The following is a 26,450-nucleotide window of genomic DNA, read 5'->3' as shown; positions in this document are numbered from 1 at the left end:
CAGGAATACAGTGACTCATTAGCCCAACATATGGGAAGGAGAATAAGCACTGGAAGGAAAGCTCTGAGATGTGAACTGCCCAGGTCGTATCAGTGAGTGTTTCTATACCAGCACCTCAGAATTTGCAAGAGGCATCAAGGATTCACATTTTCAGCTAATCAATCCAGTATCGGCACCTATTTCTATGCATACCACTCTTCATGTCTCCAAATAGGTACCCAGTCCCTCCACAGATACCAGCTTTAGAGAACCAGGGAAAGGGGCTTATTTGTGACCTCTCCCAGGGGCGCACAGACAGGGAACTGCTCAGTCTTGCAAGGACACAGCCCTGAGCCCCAGGCATAATCAGAAGAGAATAGTGCGTGCTGTGCCCATGCATTCCCACTATCCTCCTTTTCCATATATTCTGCAAATTATTCCACCCTTCACAAATACCCAATTCTCACTTCCTCAGCAAATGCCTTTCACTTCTACCACCACTCCCATCGTCCTTTCCTTCTGTATAAGGGGGTGTACAAAGTGTAAACTAGGTTCAGCAGCACCTCCACCCAGAAGACAAGTACCCCCAGGTGGAAAGCTTGCAGGCACTCAGGCCTTCCCTTTGTGAACAGAAGACTTTAATCAATCTAGAGAGTTTAAGGCTACACACTGATGAATAGCTTTAGGTCTGCATAAACTGGCATTGCCCTAAAGAAACAGTTCTGGCAAGAAAGTTTTTCATCTGTATCATTAAATCACTGAGGTTGTTTTATCATGCAGCTGAACAACAGAGGAAAGAGAACGTGGATTTGGAAGGGGCAGCAGAGGGGAGCACAGAGATGACAACCAACAACCAGGCCTGAGAAAAGCCCTTTTAACTCCAAGGGATGGCTAGGCATTAGTTAAAAGTTCTGAGGAACCTTGGGATATCTAGTCTCTTTTGGACATATAGTTTATTATACGAACTATGCCAGAGAAAGTAAAAAAACTCTACCACTTTTTTTTTCTTCTTTTGTTGCAGAGAGGAGGCATTAGCCAGAAACCCTCTGCTGAAGTGATCATAAACCCCTATCCTCACACGCCACAGGACCCATCACAGCAAAGCCGAGCAAGCCTATACTTTTTAGAACACATAGAAAAGAGAGGAATCTCAGACTGCTTGAGGTTACATTCAAAAGTATCTCTGTGCTCTGTTACTGTGTACTGCCTGTACCATGATGCAGTCCATGCAACAACATCTATGGTCATTATTACTATAAATACTCACATTGACATCATTGCAGGTATATAGCTTATATGAATATAACTTTTAAGCTTACATTTAAACACTAATTGAAAGAAAGTATAAGATGCTGCCTTTATTATAAGTATAAAACAGCTAATAGGCAAATGCTTATCTTCAGAGAGATCCTGTAAGGGACTTAAAAACCTATAATAGAATAGATCTTTACCAGAAAGATACACTAATGGCAAATTCAGCTGTGCATGATTATGAAACATCGTATTTCTTTTTTCCTTCCTTTTATTGTGACCTTCAAAAGAAGTCAATTTACGAGAAATTTCGAAGAATTTTCAAACAAAACATTAAAATTAATGAACAGAGAAAGAAACACTGTTTTTCTTATTATCAGTCTCTATTTCTGGAATATAGACTGTCCAAAAGTAACGAAAGAGTTAAGAGTTATTGAGTACAGCGAGGCATTCTTTTCTTGATGTTTTGCTTAACAGCTTTAGCATTTAAATAGTATTCACTTAGCTTTGAAGTTAACACCTCCCAGTGCTGCAAGGTGATGGGTAAGGGGGAGGAGCAGAAGTTTGCATCCTTGCTGATGCTATTGTTAGGCAGAACTGAAGACAGTTTATATTTGCAAGCCTAGATGAGGTACATTACTGGCCAATTTACACCAGTTTGGTCAACAAATACCAATCCTTAAAAGATGAAGAACAGAAACTTGAGAGCAGGGCACCTACAGTCCAAATTAAAGTCAAAGGTGCCACTGGCATCTTTTGTTTAAAAAAGTAAAAGTACATTTAAAAAAACTGAAAAAACCCCCCACCAAACCCTGTCAGCACTCAGTAAATGGCTCTAAAGCTGTACGGTTTTCACAATCCCTTAGTGCTTATAATAATAATGGCTAGAACCAATGTCATGTTTATGCTTTTAATAAAATTAAATCAGTCATTTGGAGAAATTTTTTATGCACACCTTTGTCTAAATGAACTAGATTAATTTCTCCACAGGATCTCTGAAAGAACATTTAAACAAACGAGATAATACATGCAAAATATGTCTTGTACAAGATAAGGTTTTGACCTGTATACTTGCTGTTCCTTTAGGTCAATGTAACATTTATTTTCAATTCTATACAGAACAACTAGGAAACTTTTGGTATCGTGTGCATCACTGGAGTGTCTAGGAAACAAAAAGTCTCCAAAGTCACCAGCAAATAACTAAGGTCAGATGATTTTGAAGTTTTGCAAGCGACAGCATAAAGATTCCGGTTAAAGCCACCTCAGAAACCTTATCTGCAATGTGTGCGAAGTAAACCCAGCAATAAAATGTGAAATACCCTTTGGCTCCTCTCTGTCAGGTAAAGGATCTGTCTGGCTTAAACAAGAACCCTTCGTGCCTGGAAGGTGCTTCTGGGGCCGAAGTGGAGACTGCAGCCTGCAAGTTAATTGCAACAATCCCTCAACACTATGGCTTGACAGGTGCACCAAGGTCAAGGCTGGAAGGAAATTCCACTAGATGTGAGGCAGTTTTGGTCTGGAAGTTGTTCAGCTATGGATGCTTGCAGCGGAACTCAGATTTGTCTGGATCAGGACACAGACACACTGGTGCACAGACCCTTGATCACCTTAGGGACACACCAGCGTTCACCATAGCACAGAACTGTACACTAAAAAAATTGTGTAAATCGTGAGAAAAAAATAGATTAATTCTGAAAAAAAAAATGTTCTTTATCATACTAGAGAATTAAGACTAAAGCACTAGACTTCATCATATTGGAACAAATCAAGCCTACTTAACTTTTTACTGAGCTCATCCAGACAGGGTTTTAAAGGAAATCCAGTTTACAAACTAACTTCAGGCCTTTAGTCACTTTCTCATATTGTCACCATAAAGAAAAGCCTTGCATTTGGCAATTGGACCAGGACAGCCACCGTTCTCTACTTCGTGGCTGAAAAACCCTGCTGCAGTCCGTAGAAAATAATCTAACTGGATTAAACACAGAGCCAAACGTTAAAGTATCAAAAAATGTAGACCTACACAGAAACCGTCATTTTTTCAACCATGACTGTACAGGAAAAAAATTGACTTGAAGATTACCTTCTCAGTACCCCGCTTCTTTTCTCGAGGCTGGTTAAGTTTAGCTTGTCTGTCCACTAAAATCTTCTGCCAGTAACGTTGTTCATGATCACCTTGAAAAACAAATGAACATTTCAGTACATGAATAAAAGTATTCAATAGAAGTGGATGCAGTGTTTTCAGCTGTGATGATGATGACGAAACTTCTCTAAGGTAAACACATGTGAAAGTACCTGTGAAGGAAACCTAACCAAGTACTTCCCCATCAGTCTTAAATTTCATACTCAGGGAAGTTACAGAGCATTGCAACATCTGACCAACACACCGAAGTGAACAAAGAGAAAGTGCTTCTCTGCAAAGAAGCTGAAAACTGCCACCGAGGTCTCTGTTCTGTATAAGCTGGACAGGACCTAAATGAAGGTCCTATGCATTTTATTAGCTTTAGGGCTAGATTGCCAAGGTATCTAAGTAAGCTTTCCAAGCAAGGAGTTTTACAAACTTTACAAGAACAACTGAGGAAATATGCAAACACCACTCTCTACATGTAATTAGCAGAAGGAGCTCAGCTTTAACTTAAGTTTCACCATAGCTCTTGGAGGCCCTTTGATTTACTGATGAACTCAACCTCTGACTAATTTTAAACAACTATCAAACAGAAAAAAAATTACTGTAAGAATGACTGAGATTATTTTGTTTCATCAAAACCACTGCTAGAAGCAAACTCTGGGGACTTCATGAGCAGTTAGGAATACTTCAACATGGGGGGAAACACAAGAGGAAATAATTTTGCAACTTTTTTCAGCTGCTGTTTTTCAATAAAAAGCAGTTTGCCACTGTTTCCTCTGATTTCTGCTGCAACTATTATGATGGGAATTTTTTTATGTAATGTTGTACGATCTCATGGAAAATCTTCAGTTACCAAGAAGTTTCCAAATGATCTTGGTAAAGATTCCCCAAAAAGTTATGGAATTAATAATTCTGGTAACCTATTTTGCATACTTTTTAACAGCATTATTTATACATTCGATCACAATAACATCTAAACATTACCATACATATTTACTATCTTGTCAGATGAAAAGCTGAAGACATTTAGTGAAAAATAAACCCTGAAAAGTCAAATATTACTAGGATACCTTTAGTCCCTGCAGTAGGGAGCATTAAAGATTCTTCTCTTATTCTCTGTATTCACTTTATGCCCCCAAGAAAAGCTGAAATCCTTACTGAGTCACTTTTGCGTTCTTCAGAAGCCTTTCCATTCTCATTTCAATGAACCAGTTTGAAAAAAAATCTTTTAAGACTATGAATGGAACAATCCTACCATGTCTGCAATGTCAGTACTTCCTCCCAGTGTACTACCACAACCTTTTATATAAGGATGCAAAACCAGAGACAAATACACGCAGAGCACACAGCTGTAAAATGCTGTATTTCAAATTGGTTGTGGATGTCTGGAACACAGAACACTCTGGAGACAAATCTATCTCCAAATGACATTAGCAGCATTCAGTGAGTCTCAAACTTTAATTAAACTTTGATATTATGAAGGTTGATGCTTCCATTATAGCTCTTCCTTCTGCAATCCTTAACTGACATTTATGAGGGTTTACATCCCTGCATGCATGGAACTGGGCCCTATGTGAGGATCTGTGCAGGACTGTGGTAAAATATTTAAATACACAGATGAGAGAATCTCATCTGGATTGTTCTATCTGGGTTTTTTGTGCATTTGGGATTTTTAGTGCATGTCTAGAATTTAAAAATTTTACGAACAAAGTTTGAGAGACTTATCCCCTCCCCCATTCTCCCACCCCTCACTTTCATAAAGAGGTTTCTCTACACTTAGAAGACTAGTCCAATTTAATACAAGATACAAATTTAGAAGAGCAATTTCAGACAAAGTAACACACATTAGAATAAAGTTCTAAAGTAAACCAGTAAAAAATTTAGTGTAAATACAATTTTAAAAAGGCATAAGTTATTCAACTTCCTGAAAAAAGGAAGATTAATTAGAAGGCAAGTGCTAAAACCACTCTTAAGTGTATTCATGCTGTTAGATCCTTGCCCTGTTATTTCATACATAAGTTCAGTATTTTCAAGAAAATCTTCATTTAAAATTCTTCTGCATCATTAGAACGTTACATTCATAAAGCTGAAATGTGAATTAAGTTCTATAGTCCATTGCCACTAAAAGTGACATAAATACATCTCAAAAAAACAGAATTAAGTTGATAAAGGCAAGCAAAATCACTATTTTGCTCTGAACAGTGGCATAAAAACACATACTGTTTTACCAGTTACACTATAATAGGAAAAATGAGAAGACTCACAGAAAAAAATGCACTTTTCCCCAACCCAGGTATCTAAATATATCCATAAAACTACCATACAATACATCCTTTTCACAATACTTAAGTCTTCTCATGTATTATCATTAAAAAAAAGAAGTCTTACCAGCGAGAATTTCGAATTTCCAGTTGTTTTTGATCTGTATTTCTTTGTACGATTTCATGACAGTCTGTGCGTCCTCAGGAGTTTTAAGACGGACATGACATTCTGTGTCTCCCTCCAGCATGTCAACATAGGCAACATCAGCCAGCACTGCCAAAGCATTCTGTCATAGAACACAGACCATAAACCAGGCTTTAAAAAAAAATAAAGAGCGACTTTTTGACCATTCAATTTGTAGGTGACTGACATTTTAAAAAGTCACTAAGTAGAAGGCAATAACTGAACTTTTGAATTTAATCAATGAATCTCTTGTCAAATAGTTTTGAATTAATGTATCTTCCTAACAAGATTAGAACTGAATTCTGATTTATGAGCCTACAACATTTATTTATCTGTCATCCTGCCCTCCAAGAACTATTTAAAGCAGTGATTCCTGAAGATGTTCTTTTTTTACATAAGAATAATTTTACTAATGGAGCATCAGTAATTATCCATTTATTTCAGTACTGTATCTGTACAGACTTTTTAAAAAAAATAAAAATTATTTGTGTACTATAACGATGTATGTCGGTCCAACAGAAAAATACCTAACTTCATTCTATGCATGAAATATATAAAAGCAAGCTCATTCATGGCAGATTGAGAAATGAGTAGTAGTAAACCAACCATTCCTATCTTTACTAAGTGACCTCTGTCTGAAAATTTGCACTGACAGCTGAATGGAGAAGAGTCACACATGCTCTTTCAGATGAAGTACTTCACTGGCAATACCTGCTGTTAGGGAAATTAACTAAGACCACACATTCCTAGGCAATTTTGTTCACAGCAGGCAGCTCAAGTAAGATGCTTCTATTCAAGAATTACACACTGCTTTTAACCCTCCACTACCAAGGACAGCCTTAAAACAAAACAAAAATTAAGTGCCAATAGTGTTGAGACCATCAGAGAGCCAGCCAAAGCTACTTTCCATTCTTAATTCTGGTAACCCAAAGTCATGTTTACATGGAAAATTACAACGATCCAAATAGTTTACTGGAATTGGCAAATGTTCTGATATCCAAGAATTGCATTTATAGCAAAATATGGGAGTAGTGAAGTAAAAAATTAAAACATCATAATAATATTAAAACTACTCTGCAAAGACCTTTCCAGTGTATGGAAGTAATTAAGCCTGCCAGACAATCAGAAACACAGATCAATTCTGGAAGTTTATTAAGGAAAAAAAACCCTAGATGCATTGTTTTGTGGCAGCTATAACAGTCCAGGAAGACAGGCAAAACAAGGTTTTGTCAAAGAGCTACACCTTTCATAAAAGCAACTAGTATGGCCAGAAAAATCCAGTAAGCGTCAAACACAGATTGCAGCTTCCACTGCTGACCCAAAACCAACCCTAAAGATTATTACTTCTTCCAACTACAGTTGTATTCTGCAATTATATGTCTCTCTAAAAACCTTGCCTTACTTGTCTGCTAACAGTTTGTGAAATATTTTGCCTAATCACTTATTACAGGAACCAAAGACATGATTGATAATGGCAAAGACCACCCCAATCTTATTTTGTCCTCCTTTACTTTCATAACAAACACATTAGTTTTCCCTGAAACACTTCCCTAGAACTAAACCAAAAGAGTAACTGGAAATATCAAACTAAGTTTGTTTTCATCTACTGTGGGAACAGTAAGCTTACCTCCTGACCACAAGATGTTAAGTTGTGACAAAAACTTAACACAGTCAGGGGCCCTCAAATGTTACAGTGACAACCACTACATTCTCTCAGTGTCTCCAGCACTCAGACAACTGACTACAAACATACTCAATCAGATAAGACTGATTAAGTTGAAACCCTCTCATCAGTTTGTTTTCAGCGAGACATCTCTCATCTTGCTTAGATTTATGCACACACTAAACTTCAGAGACTTGCAAGCAGCCAGTCAAATGGACTACTCAGTTATAAATACAGGTAGTTTGATAAATCATCTCAGAACTTGCATTTTAAACCATTCTCTCATTGTCTGAAGTGGTCTGAATATGTATTCCAACATGAGTTAAAGTGTTCAAATTCTTTCCAGTTGTCATTCATCCAAAAGTGCAATTTGTGAAAGAAAATGTCCTGTGTCACATTCATGGAAAACTCAGTATCTGGAAAAAGCCTGCTATTTCATTTGGAAAACTTAATATTCCCATTTCAAAAGGATGCAGGTTAAAACTGGTATTTTCCTTAAAATAAAATTTTCTACTTATCATGTGTAACTTTCATATCATGACGTGAAACGAAATTTAAGTTACCCTAAACACATACATTGAAGAAAAAGAGCACTTGCCATAGGGAAAAAAGAAGAAATGGGTGAATGGATTACTGGACAAGATCTACTGCTGTCACTCTCAATGAACTGGAGTTTTCGTAATTGTGAATTTCTCACTGAAAAAAAGACAATTATTTTCTCATGCTGAGAGCATTTTCTTGCCCCCAAATTCCTGTTAATGGTAAAAACCCCTGATATACTATTATAGATTTCTTGATCTGAATCGTGCCAGAATGACTGACACAATGACCAATAAAGAACACTGCACCCGCTTTGTCTTCAACTTCTGCTTTTAAACTGGAAAGAACTACTCATCCTCTAGAGCATTATTTATTTTTGTCATTATTTTCACTATAAACTTGACATTGCTTGAAGCACTCTAAAGGCTAATTTTTGCTTTGCCATATCCTCTGTACCCTATTTTGCCGTTGTAAAATCTGCCATTACTAGAGAAGAATCTGTACACAGCTACTGGCCAAACAAAAAAGTCAGTAAGACTTGTTTAAATGGTATTCCATATTCAAACATTTGTGGGGTACTGTAAGAGGAAAGGCTAACAGCTACCCTGAGGTTACAAAGGCATTACCTTGATCTGCTTCCTGCCCGGCAGGGGCTCAGTGCTAATGATCTTCACAATTACTCCACTCACGAACCGGGGTCCCATTGTGTTAGCCTTGGCAGGAGGGGCAGAATCTTCACTGGTGGCTGGTCAATTGGGGGGGGGGGGGGGGGGGGGGGGGGAAGAAAAAATGTTACATTTATGAGTTTGACAAACCAAAGATGCTATGAAAGGTCATAAGCAACGTGATGTACACAAGAAATGAAACAAGAGGCATCAAATATTGCTGCTGCAGATTAAGACTGGTTTTTTTTTTAATCTAGGCTCACAACTGTTCACAAGGTACAGTCAATGTGAGTTTAAAAGAAAAGAAAATAGCTCCAAGAGTCTTAAACTTAAGTTTTTATAGCCTACAGGGTCTCCTTCTAAGAATAATTTATATTCCATTGATTACAGTTAATAGTTGAACCCTCAGTTCTAGAGTGAAAAATAAGCAGATAGAAATTGAAATGTCAGTACTGAAGTTAGTGAAGTACAGAGGAACCAGAGCACAAAAGACCAATTCTATCTATGAAAAATGTAAAAATTTAGCTAAGAAGTGCCATAAGGCTGATAAAATCCAATTGCAAGCATTTTTAAAAATATCTTACTTACAAGAGTTTTGTAAATCGCTGCAGGTACAGTTAAGCCTGAGCAAATCAGGCCCAAGTTATATCATCAAAAAAGCGGATTCTTGATTTACCTCTCTGAGGCTTTTATAACCTGAAAAGATCCTTAAGCTTAAGAAGTGTTACTGGAATATGCTGAAATTACTTGTTTAGTCTTTACTTATAAAAAAGAATCCCTTATTCACAAAGCTTTCTAAATGAGGGAGGTTTGCTTTTAATAATACTTGGTATTCAGAGAAAACACCAGCATTATAGAAAGTAAAACCATTTTGCAGTGTTTCTGGAGGACCAGTGTCTTAAATCACTTGTTTATGTACTAGAATCATGAAGAAAACAAGACAAAAACATCACAAAAGGATTACATTGGTTATATTCAAATTGATACTTCTTCTGTGCCCAAGATTCTGTTTCCATCTCTCCGACAGGCTCAGATTTGATTTGAGACATTGTTTTCTTTAAGGAGGCCATACTGGCTTTTTGAAGGGCCAAATATTCTTGCTTCAAATCCATCCATTCGGTCCTATAAGCAGCAACAGAGGAATAGGATGTCAGATGTAAACAAGAAAATGACATTTATAAACTCAGTGTTAAGACAGAACAGTTTACAAATAGCTTCAGCTAAACTTGGTGAGCAGTGCAGACCAATCTTACCATTAAAGCTCTCCCTGTGCCTAGCTTAAATTAAGCCTTGTCACTATCTGCATTTTTATTATTTTGCTTTAGCTTTTAATATTCCAGGCAAGTTTAATAAGATCACTCAAATAGAGTGGCCTTATATTCAGCCTATATTCAGAAAAGTATTGAACAGCTTGGTAAACTGTTTTCTACTGGAACTAGACAGAGCATAGGCACTAAATTCAGAGTTAATTCAGAGACAGTGAACTCTGAATTCACTGAATTAGTTCAGTGAACCCACTCCTGTGTTACTATATTAAGAATGTAATTTCTTTTCTAGAAAAATCATTGATGGAAAATCAACAACTGGTTAAACTTACCAAAAACCTACTGAGATAAGAACATTCCTTACTATTCAAATGCATTTTGGTTAAAAAATACCACCACATGGAAGCAATTTATATATTTACATACATTTAACATGGAGATGTTTCTGCAAACAGCTAGAGCTTTGCTCCACAGAAACACAATGCCTATAGTGCCACTGTGAGAACGACTCATTGTTACCCTAATCTGTGCTATCAAACAAGCTGATAGAGGATTTTTAAAGAGGAGGATATCTTGTGGTAATGGTTTTAGCTGTTAACATTGACAACTGTATACTTCAAAAAAGCATCCAGACTCACCCAGGATCATACATTCTCAACAGAGCAAAGACATTAAAATAACAAAAGACCCACGTAATGATTCTTTGAGATAAAAAGGCAACACCATCCCGTAGCAAGGTATGGTATAAATACAAGCTCAAGGAGGTACTTGCTGTTAACTTGACTCGAAGGAAGAGAAGACCATGGGAATGAGTCAGGCAAGTATTTGCAATGCTTATGCTCTTTTAAAACTGCCCCCCCCTTCCCCCCCCCCCTTCCCCCCCCCCCCCCCCCCCCCAGTTAACTAAAATTTAAAACTTTCTCTGTATTTGATGCAGGAGTCTCAGAATTTCAAGTGGAAGACGACAAGCGTCGTTGATAACTACCGTTTTTTGTGGACCCCTTTTACTTTAACATGGAGGTGCTTTCTGTGATTTAAAAAAGTAAGTGCTTCCATGTTTTAGTAGAGGTGAATCCTGATCGCAATACTGAAATACCATCCAGGATTTTTCTTTTGTCTACACTTCGGCTTCAAGCTTTTTTTAGATCCGGAAGAAGAATTTTGGCTGTAATGAGATGGAAGGCGTGCTTCTCCAGCAAGAACTAAGAGCATAACGTGTTACTGAGCAAGACAGTTTTTCAGTGGCCTGTATGATAAAATTCGAAGCAATTTTTGATTTAAGGACTCCCTTCGCTTTAACATGGAGGTACCTGCTGCCTAAAAAAAGTAAGTGCTTCCATGTTTCAGTGGCGGTGGATCCTGATGTTCTTGGAACACAAGTAATATATGCGCATGTTTTTTATTGTTGCATTATCAGAGCTCTGTATACCACGCTTTTTATTACTTTTTTTAGTTACTATGTAAGTTTGTCCACTTAAGGATCCCCACAACTTAAATGTGGATGTACTTGCTTTGTTCCTGAATAGTAAGTGCTTCCATGTTTTAGTGATGGTGAATCCTTTTTTTGTCAACACACTTCCCTCTTCCTAGGAAATATATCAACGGGTACCGAAACAAAGATGTATTTGCAATGCACACGTGCCCTCAGTGTTAAACAAAACACAATTTTGCATCACGGTATACATAATCAAAGATGGCAAGGACCCCCTCGACTTTAACATGGAGGTACTTGCTGGATGCCTGAAAAGTAAGTGCTTCCATGTTTTAGTTGTGGTGACTCCTAAGACCCCAACAGCTGGAGGCATGAAATTTTTGTTAACCTTCTGGAATGCCATGACTTGGTCCATATATTAACTGAGGAACCAGGTGTAAAAGTGGTGATTTGCAGTTACTGTTACAAACTATTCTACGTATAAACTACACAGCAGTCATACTTGAAAACTGGTATTTGAATCTTTTCAGCTACAGGCTAATACTGTTGCTAATCTGCAACTCTGTTGTATAAAAATTGGAATTGCACTTTAGCAATGGTGATGGACTGTCAGTCATACAAACATTTAAATACTATGAATTAAATAAAATCTTTCAAATGTTGGAAACTGAAATAATTGTATATGAGCCTATTAAGCAATAAAAGTCGTGCAATAATTGTATATGAGCCTGTTAAGCAATAAAAGTCTTGCAATAAGCCATAAAAACTTGTAACTTTGAAAAAGTTTATTGTAAAAACAGAGGTACCACATACTAAAAGATGTAGACCGGATTCTTTTTTTTCTTTCTTTTTTTTTTGTGTGTTCATGATTGAAATAAGTTTTCTACACCCCCACCCCACCCCCCTTAAGAAGGCGGGTTTTGTGCCAGCCCACCCCTGCACACGCATTATTTACTCCACATTAGTTCCCAGCACTGCTGAGAAAAAGAAGTTTCAATTAGCTCTGTGAAACTATGGAAAATGGAATGCTCTCACGCTACAAAAAGGCTATGAAGCAACTATATACCTCCCCATCCACCAGGTACCATAAAACCAGTCACAGAGATTAGTTTCATAACCTACTTGGAGAGTACTCTGAGTGGGATGACTTCTTCACCCATTTTGTGTCTTTCTTTGTGTTTTTTCTTATGTTTCCTTTTAGATTTTGAAAGGGATGTGTCTTTTTTATCTTTGTCATCTTCTGCAGAAATGTCTACATTAAAAAGTCCAAAAGAAAAATGCCAGCTAAATTAAAGATTATTAAGGTTAATACAGCCTGATTGCATATTTCCATAAAATGGTATAGTATTATTTGTGAAAAGCCTTTCACAAAAATCAGCCTACTACCTATTTCTAGTCCACTTTCTCAACTACCTGAGTTTAGACTAATCATGGATTCTTGTCAACCCCAATGTGATTTCAAGGCACATTTTAATCTATTGCTTTCCCCCCCCCCCATCTCATATAAGAAACTGGGATCATCAGCTTCTTTTGTATTTTAATCTTACTTATCTAGATTCTTATACTGTCGCCATTTGCCTAGGCTGTTTAATCCATACTTTACCTCAGTGAAGTTCTATTGATATTAACTTCTTTGTGAACTGTTTTTACTTCTGATGAGATTTACCTGCTTCAGTGTTGAAAGTTCTTCTCTGAAGCTTATCTCCTTGGAATGACTCATTACCAGGTTTAAATTTAACTGCAGGGAACACCACATATTCCTAAACTGACCTTGTTATGCCTCCACCATATCAACCATTTTTCATCTACTGACCCAAGCAGTTAAGTTTTCAGTCTTTCAAAGACATAAGTTCAGTGTCTGAACCTTTTACCAGTACTTCTGAAAAGGCTTACTCAATAATCTTTAATCCAAGTAATAAATCTATTAGCCTCCAAAAGTCAGTTCACTAATGCATTTTTATTACACAGATTACACTTGTTACATTCCTTGTTGCTTTCTAGCCATTTTCTTTTCACCACGACCCCCCTCCCCCTCTTTACTCACTTGCTGTTACCTCTAGCATATTAAGATTCCTGTTTACTTAACTTAGGCCACTACAAATACTATTTAAACTGCAAAGAACGCAGTTTCTTTTAACTCGAGCTCTTCTCCTTATCTAGACTTTTCCCTCATTACTAAACCTGCCATTTATAATCTCTAATCTGCCATTTGATTCCATTCAGGCATACAAATCATGAAAATACTGAAAAAACATGCAACAAACTTTACCATTGGAATCCTTCGAAACTTCTGTTGTTTCCTCTTTTACAGGATGAACTTCATCCTTTTGAACAGTTTTCTTGACTTTTGGAGTTGATGTCTCACCATCTCCAGAGTTTGTTCTTTTTCTCTTCCCTGGCCTGCTTTCCCAAGGTACCTCTGAGCTTTCTGTTCTGTCCCATTTCCTTTTTTCTCTCTTTGAAGGCTGCCTGTGAGTCTCAGTTCCCTCCATTTCTGAACACTCCGATGAAGTCCTATGTCTTTTTGACTTGGGTACTTGCTCTGTTGTAGTGTTTGTGTTTGATTCCTTTGTTTCTACAGCTGCCTGTACATTGCTCTCTTTCTTGATTTTGGATTTCTTTTTTTTCTTCTTTTTCTTCTCTTCTGTATTAAAAATACAGTATTTAAAACTGCCAATGATTAAAAACTAGATTAGATTAACTGACCTAAGTAAACAATCACAATACCGCATGTCATGATAATCTGGGATGTTAAAGGAAGCTCCTGTCTCTGCCATCTCTAACTACAGGAGAGCTGCAATACATGGTCCCAAAGTTCTTCCCAGACATTTTAGGCAGAAGAGTAAAAAAAATACAGATAAGACTCTCAGTCACACAAAGTGAAAAAGACCTCTGGGTCACAAGGGCAGCTTGGTGACAGGATTCCTGAAGTATTTACTCTCAAATTAAAAAGAAAGGCGATAGACTTCTTTGCTTCTCCTTAACAAATGCACATTTTGTTATGTCATCCCCTACTTGTCTTTGAGAAGAGGATACCTTCCTCCTTCCAGGCCAAACAACAAAGACAAGAAACTAATCGCTGCCAATTTGTATTCTGAGAATAAAAGGAGATACTCAGCTCAATGAATCTATTTATGTAATAAACAACTATTTGCCTGCTAAATTAAAGAATGTTAACTGATCTGAAAAAACAAATACTCTTTTCAATACTGTCTACTTGCTTCAAAGTTGTCATAGGCAGAATGCAGTACGAAGCAGTAGAAAGTATAATAAGTGGGTTTAAAAAGCACGTTTTTTTCTTTCTTTTTTTTTTTTGTCCTAATAGTTACTGGTGTAACAAAGAATTAGTGATAATAACGAGGGATATAACATGATTCATCATGCTTATGAAAACGATGGGAAGGTGTCTGAAGTCTGGGAAATTGCATTACATCAGAAACAAGGAAAAATGTTTCAGTGATCAAAATTGTAACATAATCCTGTGATGCTGCTTTGTAAATTATAATAGATTGTATTTATTGGAAACATGCTCAACTGTGAATCTAGGGTTCTCTTCTCACCAGTATCACCCAGGTTTTTACGAGTAATTATGAATCATGTAAAGTGGAATTGTAAATATGCTGTAAAAAGTTCATTCCACTATAGACTGCTCTGCTGAAATAGCAGAGTTCCAAAAAGGAAGAATGGCAAAAATCCACCGTTTTCATAATTCTCTCTCAGAAAGTTTCAGCAAAGAGAATACCACAAGGTTTGCTCTGAAATGTCAGATGATCACAAACTCATCTGAACAGTACTAATGTTTAAGTATAATTTGCTCTTAAGTCTGTATCTTTTCCTTCAATACTAAATATTTTTAAAACTATGTCAAATTTGTCTTTTTCTAATGCTAAATGCTTAGATAATGATTTATTGTACATCTGAAAGCTGCTCTGCCAGCCTAACAATGACTAATGGTGGTAGCTGGCAACAGAGGGAAAAAAGAAATTAAGTTCTTTATCAAGCAGGAAAACCAAAAGGCAGAAACTTACTGCATTTTTGTTTTATACTTTCATTCTTAAGGCCACATTGGCCACAAATAGCAACATGCATTTATATTTTTATAAAGTTTTTGAGAAACATGAGATGAGACCGCAGTTCAAAGTTCTCTCTTCAGGAGTTAAGGCACAAAAGTTTGTTTCTTGGTCCCAGTAACAATAACGCTTACCTACTACGCTGCTGTTACTTGTATTCAGTGTAGGAACAGGCTTATTCTTTACTGTTTTGGGGAAAATCCCAGGTTTCCGTGGCGCTTCTTCTGGTGGATTATTCAAAAACTTTAAAAAAATAATTAAAATCCATCAACAATTACTAAAAATCATATTTTCTTTTTTAAAGAATCTTCATCCCCACTTAAAACCAGCAGTCCTACATTCATTCAAGAAAGATGTAGTCCCTCATGACTCCAGAGGTATACATTGTTCTATCAGTACTTTCATGGTGTGGTAGTTTTTGTAGGTTTTGTTGTTGTTCGCATTTTAAGTGCAGAGCTTGCTTGATTTCACATTATTAGTGTGATATCTTTATCCACCTGCTACCGTTATGATATTGAAACATAAATGTTTTTAAACTGTCAAATCACATTTAAATACAGAAATTCAGGTATGACCATGCTTGTCTTATGAAATTGTATAGACATTGTACTGTTACACTGAGATCTCTATTTCCATAAAAGATGCCAAGAGCAGCCAGCCAATGTATTTCAAGAAGTATCCACTATGCTTCTAAGTCTCCAGGTTATTAACAAAATTACACTTTTAAAGAATTGTGGAATTGACTGGAGGCCTGGGGGTAGGAGACAGCAATACAACTCCTGCAAAGTGAAGTTTGCATATGATATTTTAGGAATTTCTCTAAAATACAGTAGGTGAGCTAGTAGTAAAGACTACACCATCCATATCACAAAGTGACAAGCAGAAGAATGTTAACAGACCAGAGGCACCATTACCCACCTCAATAGCTTTCTCTGCTTGCTCTTTAGTTTCAAATTCAACAAAAGCAAATCCCTTTGGATCGCCAGTACTTCTATAGCGGGGTATACTGATGTAAACTACATTACCACACTTCCCAAACACCCGCTCAATCCAACTGTGACTGACATTTTTGGGAAGCAGCTCCTACAGAGAAAAAAAAAAAAGTAATTCTCTCACTGTATTACCATTGTATCATATGGTTTACTACATCTTCTAATTATTTAAGTTTGATGTGACAATGTTGAGCAACTTCTTTTACTTCAGTATGTATTCTTGTCAAGAGGTCATAGTATTCAGGTAGTAAAAACAGTGATCTGGAAATGGATCTCTAATCATTCATATACTTGTAACAAATACATTATATATTTTAGATGCTTATCTTCTTCCTGTGACAGATATCAAGACCCCACCTGCAGCTGTATCTCTGCAACATGAAATATCTTTGTAAATTTAAGACCACTAAGCAAACATAATTCTGCATTATCTCAAACTATCCAGTGCAAAGCACAAGAATTTTTTTTTTTTTTAAATTTATTGTTGCTGATCCAGCTATCACAGGAAGAATTCTTGTAGGTCAGTAAAGAGTCACTACTCAAACTAATAAATTCCTGGTGGTAGCTGACATTTTAAAGCTTAGCGGTTAGCATTTATGGCCTACTTGATCAGATGTAGCAGAAATTTTCAGCCAGCTTCTTGGATGATAAAATGGTCTGATTTTTACTTCTATAAACTCCTTATTATAGCAACACATTTTAGCAGCTTGCAGACATCATGTATCAGTTCCTAAACGTTTACCTTCACCAATCAAAGAAATTCTGACAGATCAATTTCTAAATAGACCCAACTGAACACTTTAAAACCCTACTCTCAAATTCATGCCTAAACAACAACAGACAGTCAGCGATACTTAATTTTTTTCATCACAAGTTACTGCACTAAAAGGTTTTCCTTGTAGGAAAACATTCAGGTAGAAAAATTATTTTTGCATGAACCTTGCCTGCCTGAGAAAAAGGTTTCATTATGGTTTGGTATAAAGTTGAAAAGCCAGTTACTTGAAGCTTTAAAAATATTATGGGATGAGAACAAAATAATAGTGTATGTCAAAGTGTAGTTTATGTTAAAGCATATAAAAAAGTCATTAACCATAAGTATTTCAGAGAAATTTAACGAAAACTTCCTCTAAATTAAATGAGATTGTAAAAAAATATAATGAAGTTACTATTCCTGAAAGAAACACATTTTAAGTCTCAACTCTTAGTTCTGAAATGAAGCTTTGATTTCCTGCATAAATTCAGAAAACATACTACTGTTGGAGACAATTCTTTACCATGGAGGAATTAACTGTAACCTTTGTATTAATCCAACACAGAAATCTTTCTTTCACATCCTCCAGAATGAAACAAAACTTACCACACTTTGCTTATTTCCATTACCCCCAAAGTCCTACATACCAGTCATTTAACATGGTTTTACATTTCTGTAAGTGTGGTACCAAGAGCAGATACCTCATACACTAGCTTTTAAAAAGGAAAAAAAAAAAACCACCCTTTTTGGTAGCAGGCAGAGAAGACAATGGGTTACTACATATACTAAGATCTCTACAAATTCAGTAGCTTACAAAACACACCATTTATCTATTTTGGTCTTACAGAAAAACTTAAAAGTAAAAATCATTTAGCTATGTATAGACTATGTAGCTCATTAAACTTAGAATATCTTTTACAAAAATGATACAGAGTATTTGAGAAGTTCTAAGCAGTCCCTGTAATCATGTTAGGGAAATACTATGACTGGCACATTGTACTTAAAAAAAACTAATAACCTTTTCTGGGCTTTTGTTAATGAACATGATGATCAGAGTATTCCAGCTTCTCTTCATCTGGATGGGCTGGCATTTTGGGCATGATTATTATAATCTATCTTCAGCACAGAAAGCTTAGTGCCTGCTTGAAATTCAGCTGCTAACAGCTGCAGGTATATACTCAAATTGACATTAGTCATGAAAAGCTTTCTTTAGAGACAAAGGGAATTCCACACTGGCTTCAAATCTATTAAAAAATTGCACAGGATTTTAAATAAGCGACACTTCAACCATCAGCTCTCTTTCCATACTATCACTTAAGTGGCTCAACAATATAACAACTGTTTGACACACCTGAAGTATCATGCTGAAATGCGGTGTTTTTCCAGCAGCACAAGCCATTTTCATTTAAATTAATGAATCATTTCAGTATCAAGGTAGCCATAAGGATAGTGTGCTATTAGAATGTATTAGTTTTTTTTTAAAAAGCCCCCTAAAAATAAGACTAGCTCATTTAGGTATGTTCTGCCTGTAAGAGAATGATGTTTGCATGTTATAAAACCAGAGGCACTTTCAGGAACAGTTGTAAACAGACTGTACTTTAGAAAGTACCCCTGATTATCTTGCAAACTCAGACAGATCCTGTTCGATAAAACTGATAAAGTTATTATTCTAAAGCTTCGACTGCATTAATGCAATTTGTATATATTTCTTGGTACTAGTGTTGCTCCTCTAATGGCATTAACTAACTAGAAAAGGCCAGTGAGAGCAGTAATGGATAAATGAAAGTGCACCTTTTCCTACTAGAAGGTGAAGCAGCTCTTTGCTCAGCATTTAAAATTATTTAAGCTGTACAAGAAATTGCTGTACCACACTAATCCCTTTCTTGCCATGGTCACTGCCAGTGCTTAATTTAGCTTAATTTATTTCCCTTACCTACACTGCACAAGCAACAGTAGCCAGCCACCTGCCCGGTCCCTCCCTGTGTTAACAAGAATATTGATGCACAGATACATTTCTGATACAAAAAAAAAATATTTACTGAATTAAATATGTACATTGAGCCACCCTATGGGCCTTAGCATTACAAGTTCAGTACACCCATAATGCATTTCTCTCTCTCACATTGTCCTTTCCTTTTGGAGAGGGGAAAAAAAAAGACAATCAAATTCTATTAGCTTTTATACTTTATGTAAATGTTTCTTGTACTAAATCCATGATGGTCTCAAGGAAAATCTTCCTTCTAATTCTGGTAAAACTTTGTGGCTGATTTATGTTGGTCTTGATGTTCTTAATACAGTAAATAATACTATGTAATTAGATTGTCATAGACAATGCACAGTGGGTTTTGCACTGTTAAAGAATTAACAGCAAGAAAGTTTAAAAGAGCGTCCTCAGTTAGAAATAAAGCACTCTGCCAGAGGCACACACACAAGTACAACCTTACCACATAGACTGTACGACTATCCACATCCTTTGGTTGCTCACCCAGGGGTTGACGTCTTCTGATTCTAGTTCCTTCTAAATCCAACTAAAAGTAACAAGAAACGAACAAGCATGTTCCATGAGATGATTGCTTACTTCAGTACCACTATCGTTATTACTCCAGCATCAGCAAATACAAGAGAGTGAAATATTAAATACCTCTACAACAGATGAACTTTTAACAGCTCGAGCTATCAATTTTCCATCAGTAGTCAATTTTTTCATTTTGTTGAAAGAAACAAGAAGTGATATGTCAACATCTAGGGATAAAAAAAGGTGCAAATGATGAAATCAGGGTAATCCAGAAAGCATTAGTTATGTGAGCTAATTAAGACTCCACTAGTATTTTTGTAAAACCATCTGTAAGTCATAAGTGCAGTATGTAACCATGCTGCCAAGGATTTACAGAAAATTTTTACCATCAACATGAAAGTTTCAAGTAAACCTACATTTAATTTTCTTTTCTGCTAACCTTAATCAAAGGAATTTTGTTCTCTTACCTCCCCACTGATAACTATTGTATTTGAAAAGAAAGAAAACCCCCTGTCTGATGTAGTTTTACAATACAAAAACAATTTGCATTGAAAACCTGCTTCTCCTTCAAGCACTCAATTAAGTGTTTAACCCAGCCTTCCCAACACAAAAGGGCCCCTGCTTGAACTTCAGTTGCAATGAGTCATGCTGCTAAAACCTTGACAGAAAATTATGCAGTATTAGTCTTAATAAAAATAGTTAAAGACACCCAAGCTCTAATACCTCTACAAAATGTAGGGTAAATTTTACTCCTCTGAAGGCCCTTTTTTAAAACTGGCTTGAAGTTCAATATAATTGAGGACTACACCACACAGTGAAAAGGTTAGACTTTTCACACAATGCAAGTGGACTAATGACTTACACTTCAAATAAATATGGACTCCTTAAGAAAACAAAAATAAACAAACACTTGTGAAAACTCGCTTTTTTGGGGGGTTGATGGAAAAGGACCACCTCTTTTTATATACCACAGTCCTAGTCCATCTGGCACAACACAGTTAATTGAACAATTATACCGAGACAGTTTATATACCGTGCATGTACTGGTTTTTAAAGCAAAAGCATCCTAGTCACTGCAGCTGTGTAAATTAGTTTCTTCTTCCGAAATGGTCAAATAGTTTCAGAACCAAGCTCAATTTCCTACTCTGAAGTGAAATCAACCATGCTGAAAATTGTCTAAAGGAAAAAGACCCACAGTAGCCCTACAGGCAAATATACAATTTCTCACATACCAAACTTGTGCAGAAAACACAAAAAAAAAGTACCTATATCTAACTGCAAATCCAAGTGACATTTTAATTTCTGCATGTATCTACCCTACAAGTCAAGTACTGTATCTCCAAGGGCAAAATGAGCCTTATTTGTATGCTTATTCTTAAAACCATACAAAGTTAAAAAAAGAAAATCAGATCTCCCAAACAGTCATTTGTACCCTGGCAGATGCCTCTAACTTACAGCTGCTAGTAAAGGAAAGGAAAAGAGAAACACTAAATACAGTTTCTAAAAACTAGTACCAAGCTCTGCCTCCTGATCTGCTAATCCTAATGCTGGTTTGCAGCATGAAGCAGTACTGTCTTCCCCCAGGAGTAGACATGAACCTCAAAATAACTTGTAACTGTTGCCAGCAATATGGTGAAGAAGAAAGTTAAACATATCTGTTTACTGAAATATAGTGAATATAAACTTACACCCATCTCTGGACTTTTCTATTTGTTCTCGGAGAAATCTATCTTTGTGGAGATTAACATCGCCAAACCAGAAATCCACTTGTTTCGCTATATCTGCCAGCACCTGTTTAACCCTTGACCTCTTCTTTTTCTCTTTCTCCTTTTTCTGTTCAGTGCTTTCTTCTTCCATGGCTTTGTCTCTTGCTGTTTCAGTCTCCATTCCTGTCATTCTGTCAACTGAGAGTTAAATATAACCTTTGAGAAAAATTAAAATATTCTTATTTCAAGGAGTAAATTTTCTTAGTTTATCTTACATTAAAAACTTCATGCATCCCATGTGAGACTGTGCCATTCATTATTTTTAGTGTAGAAAAATATAAAGCATACAGTAGATGAGAAAAAATTAGGTGACACAATAACTGTGCAGTGAAGACTAAGCTGGAACTCATGTCTCATGGCACTTAGAACTGCCCTTTAGCCACAGAGATTCACTGGAGGCATGTTGATACCAAACTGCAGGCTTTTCATTTAAAATTTGTACTATTGTGTTAATTCAGAGCGCTTTGTGAACAGTCTGCCCTCCCCATTAGATTTCTAACAGCAGCAGTCATGGGATTTACAGTTTCAAATGCTTTTACGAGTTATCAGACAAGCAGCACTATTAAAAATATATATAAGTGAATTCTTTAAAGTGCTTGTGCACATCACAAAGTGTGTTTTAATAATACATAACTACCCTGTTACCAGAAAAACAAGATACTTGCTAAAGAAAGCCTACAGAAACTAAATCTAGAAAGCAGACAACTTCCCTCCCAAAAAACACATTTTCTTAGACTTGAAAAAAAGACAGAAATAATTTGTTTTCCACTTCCCATATATCCCAGTACAAACCATTAGAATGAACACAGAGAAAAAACAGAGTACTATATACTTCAGAAATTACCCTTTTGTGCAGAAGGGAAAGCAGGAAAAAAAAAAAAAAAGCTGGATTATATAGAAGACTTCTGAAAAGGCTGGCCAAAGGACCGCACTCAGCAGGCATGTATCGTAAATCCAGTGGTTGCAAACAGGTTACACTGACAACATAGAGCAGCTGAAGAGCTCGTTGCAAAAACTTATGGTATGACCTCCAAATGAGAAGCATCTATAAATCCTTATAAATAAATACAATGTAAAGATATACTTAAGACACCTAGTTGATATTCACGGCAGGTCTGGTAATAATAAGGTTTCTTTTAAATAATTGTCTTTGTTGCAAACCACTCACTCTGTCAATTGCCAAGGCCCTACCAAAGAGCAGTAAATAAAAAATCTTCCAATCCCACCTTAGAGTATGTTCTAACACATTCTTACTTGCAAGTCCCTGTGGCAAACGTATGTACCACACTTAAGACATTTTTTCTTTCTTTAGTTAGGGGTCTTTCATCAACTGTCAATGACTTTAATGACAAACCAAGCTCTGTCAGAACCTCAGAATAACTGGAGGGAAGTGACTTAAATGTACAGATTTACCTTGAAAAATATAAAACCTTTTTAATGCATCAATTCATCTCTTTTGTTCACATTTCAATTTGCTGTAGCTAGTCAGCTCTCCTTGAAAACTGCCAGTCACCACAGTACTTGATTTTACATGACCAAACAAAGCGATACTGCCAAAAGCAGACAGCTTTTTGAAAATGAAATTAACACAAAAACCGAAGCAATTAATGTAGCAATCACCATATGAAAGACTTCTCAGCTCTCTGCCAAGGCAACATAGAAGGAAAAGTGAGTACAGCCATCAGAGAGGAAGCCCACCTCTACAACAGGATGACAAAAATGGAAATGGTCTTCAAATTATTGTGCAAATCAGGCTTCCTTAGCCGGATATCAGTTTCTCTCCCTGCTGTGAGCTGACCACTCAAGACAGTGAAAGGTCAACAGTTACCTTGAAAAGATAAGCCAGGTAAAACTCCCAACAGAAGCAGAAGTTCAAGCTCTGTTCAAGTCCTTCGGCAAGATATTTATATTAATAATCTGCAGAACAATATACTATTTAGCTGAGGGCTATAGTGAGTTGCACCATTAAAGGTAAAGCATCATTATGGGATACTTTTAGTGGCTAAACAGTATTAAATGACCACACTGACAATGAATGTGTCTTATATACTTGCAAAGCTTTATTTTAAGAAGCCATCTAAGTGTTTCATGCATTTTGAGTCACTCAGCCTTGGGACTTCCTTCCCACGAGAGACAGACATTCTCATTCAAGCTTAAAGAAAAACTGCTGCAAGCTGTATTCTGGGCTTCTCCCTCCACATCTCATTTTGTGCTGCTTGCTTTAGAAATGAAGCTTTGAGAAAATTACTTTGGAAGAGCTTAGAAATACACAGTCAGAGCAAATGTCAGCTGTGAATCTGTAATTAAAATCTGTATACAGTCTTACATTTAGTAGTAAAATACTCATACCTGAGACAACACTAGATTAAAATTGAGGATTTAAGAAAACACTGTTTATAAGTAAGCACTTGCCTTTTTTGTTGGTATTCTCTTAACTTGCAATTACTCTTGCGAACCTCAACTCATCAATGAAAGCTGCAATGCCAAGGTATAAGATAGTGCACTTTTGTTGACTTGCTATCTCTTACACTGTTGGCCCCACAGCTGCAAGCACTATTCTGATAAACAATTTAAATCAAAAGAAAGCAAAAGCAGGCTCAAAACCTCACTCTGGTAAAGCAAAACAGCTGTCATCCCTTAGCTTTCCTCAAATGAAATAAAATCAGTGTCTCTATGTGCAAGACTGAAACGAGGAAAAGGAGGGACAGTTAAACAGGTGGAGGCAACTCTAAGAGAACAAAGATAATGTAAATCAAAATAATATAGGCCCACACAAATCTAGAGAAACTTATCTGTACTTTATAAGGCAAACATTAAACATGTTGGTGCTAACCTGTACACAGCTGAGTTCTAAACCCTACTTCTACTCTTACAAAGATCTAGAAAAACATAATCAAATCTAACTGTAATCCAGAGTCTGGAAGAAACAGGGTTCCAGTTACAAAATATCCTTTATTCTTTTATATTAAGCACTGATGCAAATGCTTGCTTGCTTTGGGCATTTTAAATAGCAAAATGGAGCAAGGAGGGGGCGGGGGGAGGAGAAAGAATCATTGAAAATACTTTTGATACTATGAAAATGTTTCCATATAGTCAGTGGCAACACTTCCTCTTCTGGGCATTTACTTCAAAATAAATGCAAGTATTCAGCAAACCTGAAACTTCTTTCAATGCCGCATTCTGTAATCCACCTTAGGGATTCATACTCTAATATACACACAGGCATAGCTGCAGCAGTTTAAATTCCTATCCTGCCTTGTCACTTCACTCTACAGAAAGCAAGCTAAGAAAGGACCGAAGTTAGTACACGGGGACCAGCACAATTTTCTTAATTTAAAAAAAGAGAACCTCCAGCTTTTTCCCCATTCTAAGCAATGAAACCAATATATAAACCTACATTTAAGGCATTCAAGAGATGTCACGAAACCGGTGTGCTCACAAACAGAAAAGGCTTTGCTTCCACATGACAGTGATGGGCATTTCCAGACATAGGCAGACCCCACTGTGTCAATCCTGCCTTCATTACCCTTTCCTCTGTCATCACAAGAGGCGGAAAGGGGGTTTTTAATAAAATGCAGGTCCTCAGCACAAAACTATGATTAGATGGATTCAGGTATATGAACCAACAGTTCACTGACACCAAAAGGGCAGCCCAGCTCCCTCATCTTCCTTGCTACACAGTCATCCCTCAAGAGTATCTCACCCTCTGGTAAGCCAGTTCAACTCTGACCTGAGAAGTCGCTCTTTTCTGGTCCTTCCCTGCTGGGTAAGTGGGCTAAACCAACGCGTTAGGGAGCTCAACGAGCAGCAGAGCTGATGAAGGGAAGCAGCAGGAATATGGACTTGGGAGTAGGGTAGAGGTAGTTACATGGACTTGGGAGTAGGGTAGAGGTAGTTACAAAACCGAGACGTTCTGCCGCCCTATTAGCAGCTACACACAGACCGGCCCAGAAACACTACACAACTGTGAGAATCTCATATTCTTTAGCCGCAAACAAAGGGGAGAAGCACAACATGAAATACATTTTTCCAGCCTCGACTTGGTCTTTGCCAGTGCAGCGACTAGCTGAAGCCAAGTTACCGAGCAGGCCGACCACCATCCATTTGCCAGTTGCACAGGTACTAACCACTGCAGGTTTCAGGACTGCTACTGCGATTGCTCACAGACCTTGTATGCATAAAATAGTAAAGTGTCTGTGCACATACTAGCCCAAAGTCAGACATTCCCTGTGTCCCCCCCTCGACATGAGGCCCTTTCCTCCCACAGGAGGTGTCAGCTCAGGACCTCATGTGAAGGCGCCCCAGCCAACACCACAAGCTGTGTGCTTCACCTGAAGGCAAAGTCACCACAGAGCCTCACGGAGACGCTGAGGGACAGGGGCGGTTAGAGAGCATCAGGAAGGCACCACACACATCGGGGGGAGCGGGCACCGGGACGAAAGGATGCCCAGGAGCCGAGCGCCACCGCAGGCGAGACCAGGGCACGATTAAGGGGGACGAGCGGCAGTATCCGCTAGCGACACGCCGAGAGCGACGCTGCCCTGACCAGAAGGCTCCCGCCATCCACCTGAGGTGCCCGACCAACCGCCGGGCACACATAACCCCCTCGGCCCAACGGCCGCCGCCTCACTTGGCGGCACGAGACGCGCCCGGCGCATGCGCCCGACATCGGGGGGGCGAGGGGGGGTGCGGAGGTGGTGCTGGGGGTCTGCAGCGCCCCCTGCCTGCGCCGCCGCCGCCGCCACCACCGCGCCCGGCTGCCCCCGCCGCGCCCCACTGACCTGCCGCCGCGCCCGCAGGGGCTCGCCCGGCGACGTCACCGCAGGGACACCGGGCCGCGCCGTCCGCAACCCTGTCGTCGTCGTTGCCGTCAGTCCCGGCGCGACGCGCGACCCCCGCAGGGAGAAAAGCCCCGCGGCGCCGCCTGCGCATGCGCAACTCGGCAGCGGGCGCGCCTCGCTCTGTGCACGTGATCGCCCGCTCGCGTCGGG

The 26,450-nt window shown here is 37.9% G+C and overlaps 1 protein-coding gene across 5 annotated transcripts in view; it reads right to left on the bottom strand.

Moving 5' to 3' along the window:
- Positions 1 to 26,376, bottom strand: part of LARP7 (La ribonucleoprotein 7, transcriptional regulator) — a 39,091-nt gene extending 12,715 nt beyond the window's left edge. For 3 of the 5 annotated variants that reach the window (XR_012628776.1, XR_012628777.1, XM_074867104.1), the window contains exons 1-12: positions 26,241 to 26,376; positions 21,382 to 21,597; positions 19,820 to 19,920; positions 19,623 to 19,706; positions 16,354 to 16,518; positions 15,570 to 15,678; positions 13,635 to 14,009; positions 12,488 to 12,617; positions 9,633 to 9,790; positions 8,630 to 8,748; positions 5,744 to 5,903; positions 3,311 to 3,402 (exon numbers count right to left, since the gene is read on the bottom strand). Coding sequence is in view for 3 of the 5 variants with exons in the window: in XM_074867104.1 (XP_074723205.1) it covers positions 3,311 to 3,402; positions 5,744 to 5,903; positions 8,630 to 8,748; positions 9,633 to 9,790; positions 12,488 to 12,617; positions 13,635 to 14,009; positions 15,570 to 15,678; positions 16,354 to 16,518; positions 19,623 to 19,706; positions 19,820 to 19,920; positions 21,382 to 21,589 (1,701 nt within the window). In the remaining 2 variants the exon portion in view is untranslated. The remainder of the gene's footprint in view (positions 1 to 3,310; positions 3,403 to 5,743; positions 5,904 to 8,629; positions 8,749 to 9,632; positions 9,791 to 12,487; positions 12,618 to 13,634; positions 14,010 to 15,569; positions 15,679 to 16,353; positions 16,519 to 19,622; positions 19,707 to 19,819; positions 19,921 to 21,381; positions 21,598 to 26,240) is intronic. The other 2 variants (XM_074867106.1, XM_074867105.1) reach the window with 2 other exon arrangements.
- Positions 26,377 to 26,450: the final 74 nt, after the last annotated feature.

Source organism: Strix uralensis, chromosome 4 (genome assembly GCF_047716275.1).
Source record: "Strix uralensis isolate ZFMK-TIS-50842 chromosome 4, bStrUra1, whole genome shotgun sequence".
Classification (NCBI taxonomy): domain Eukaryota; kingdom Metazoa; phylum Chordata; class Aves; order Strigiformes; family Strigidae; genus Strix; species Strix uralensis.
The sequence above is the reverse complement of the archived record's forward strand: the minus strand, read 5'-3'. Positions and strand labels throughout refer to the sequence as shown.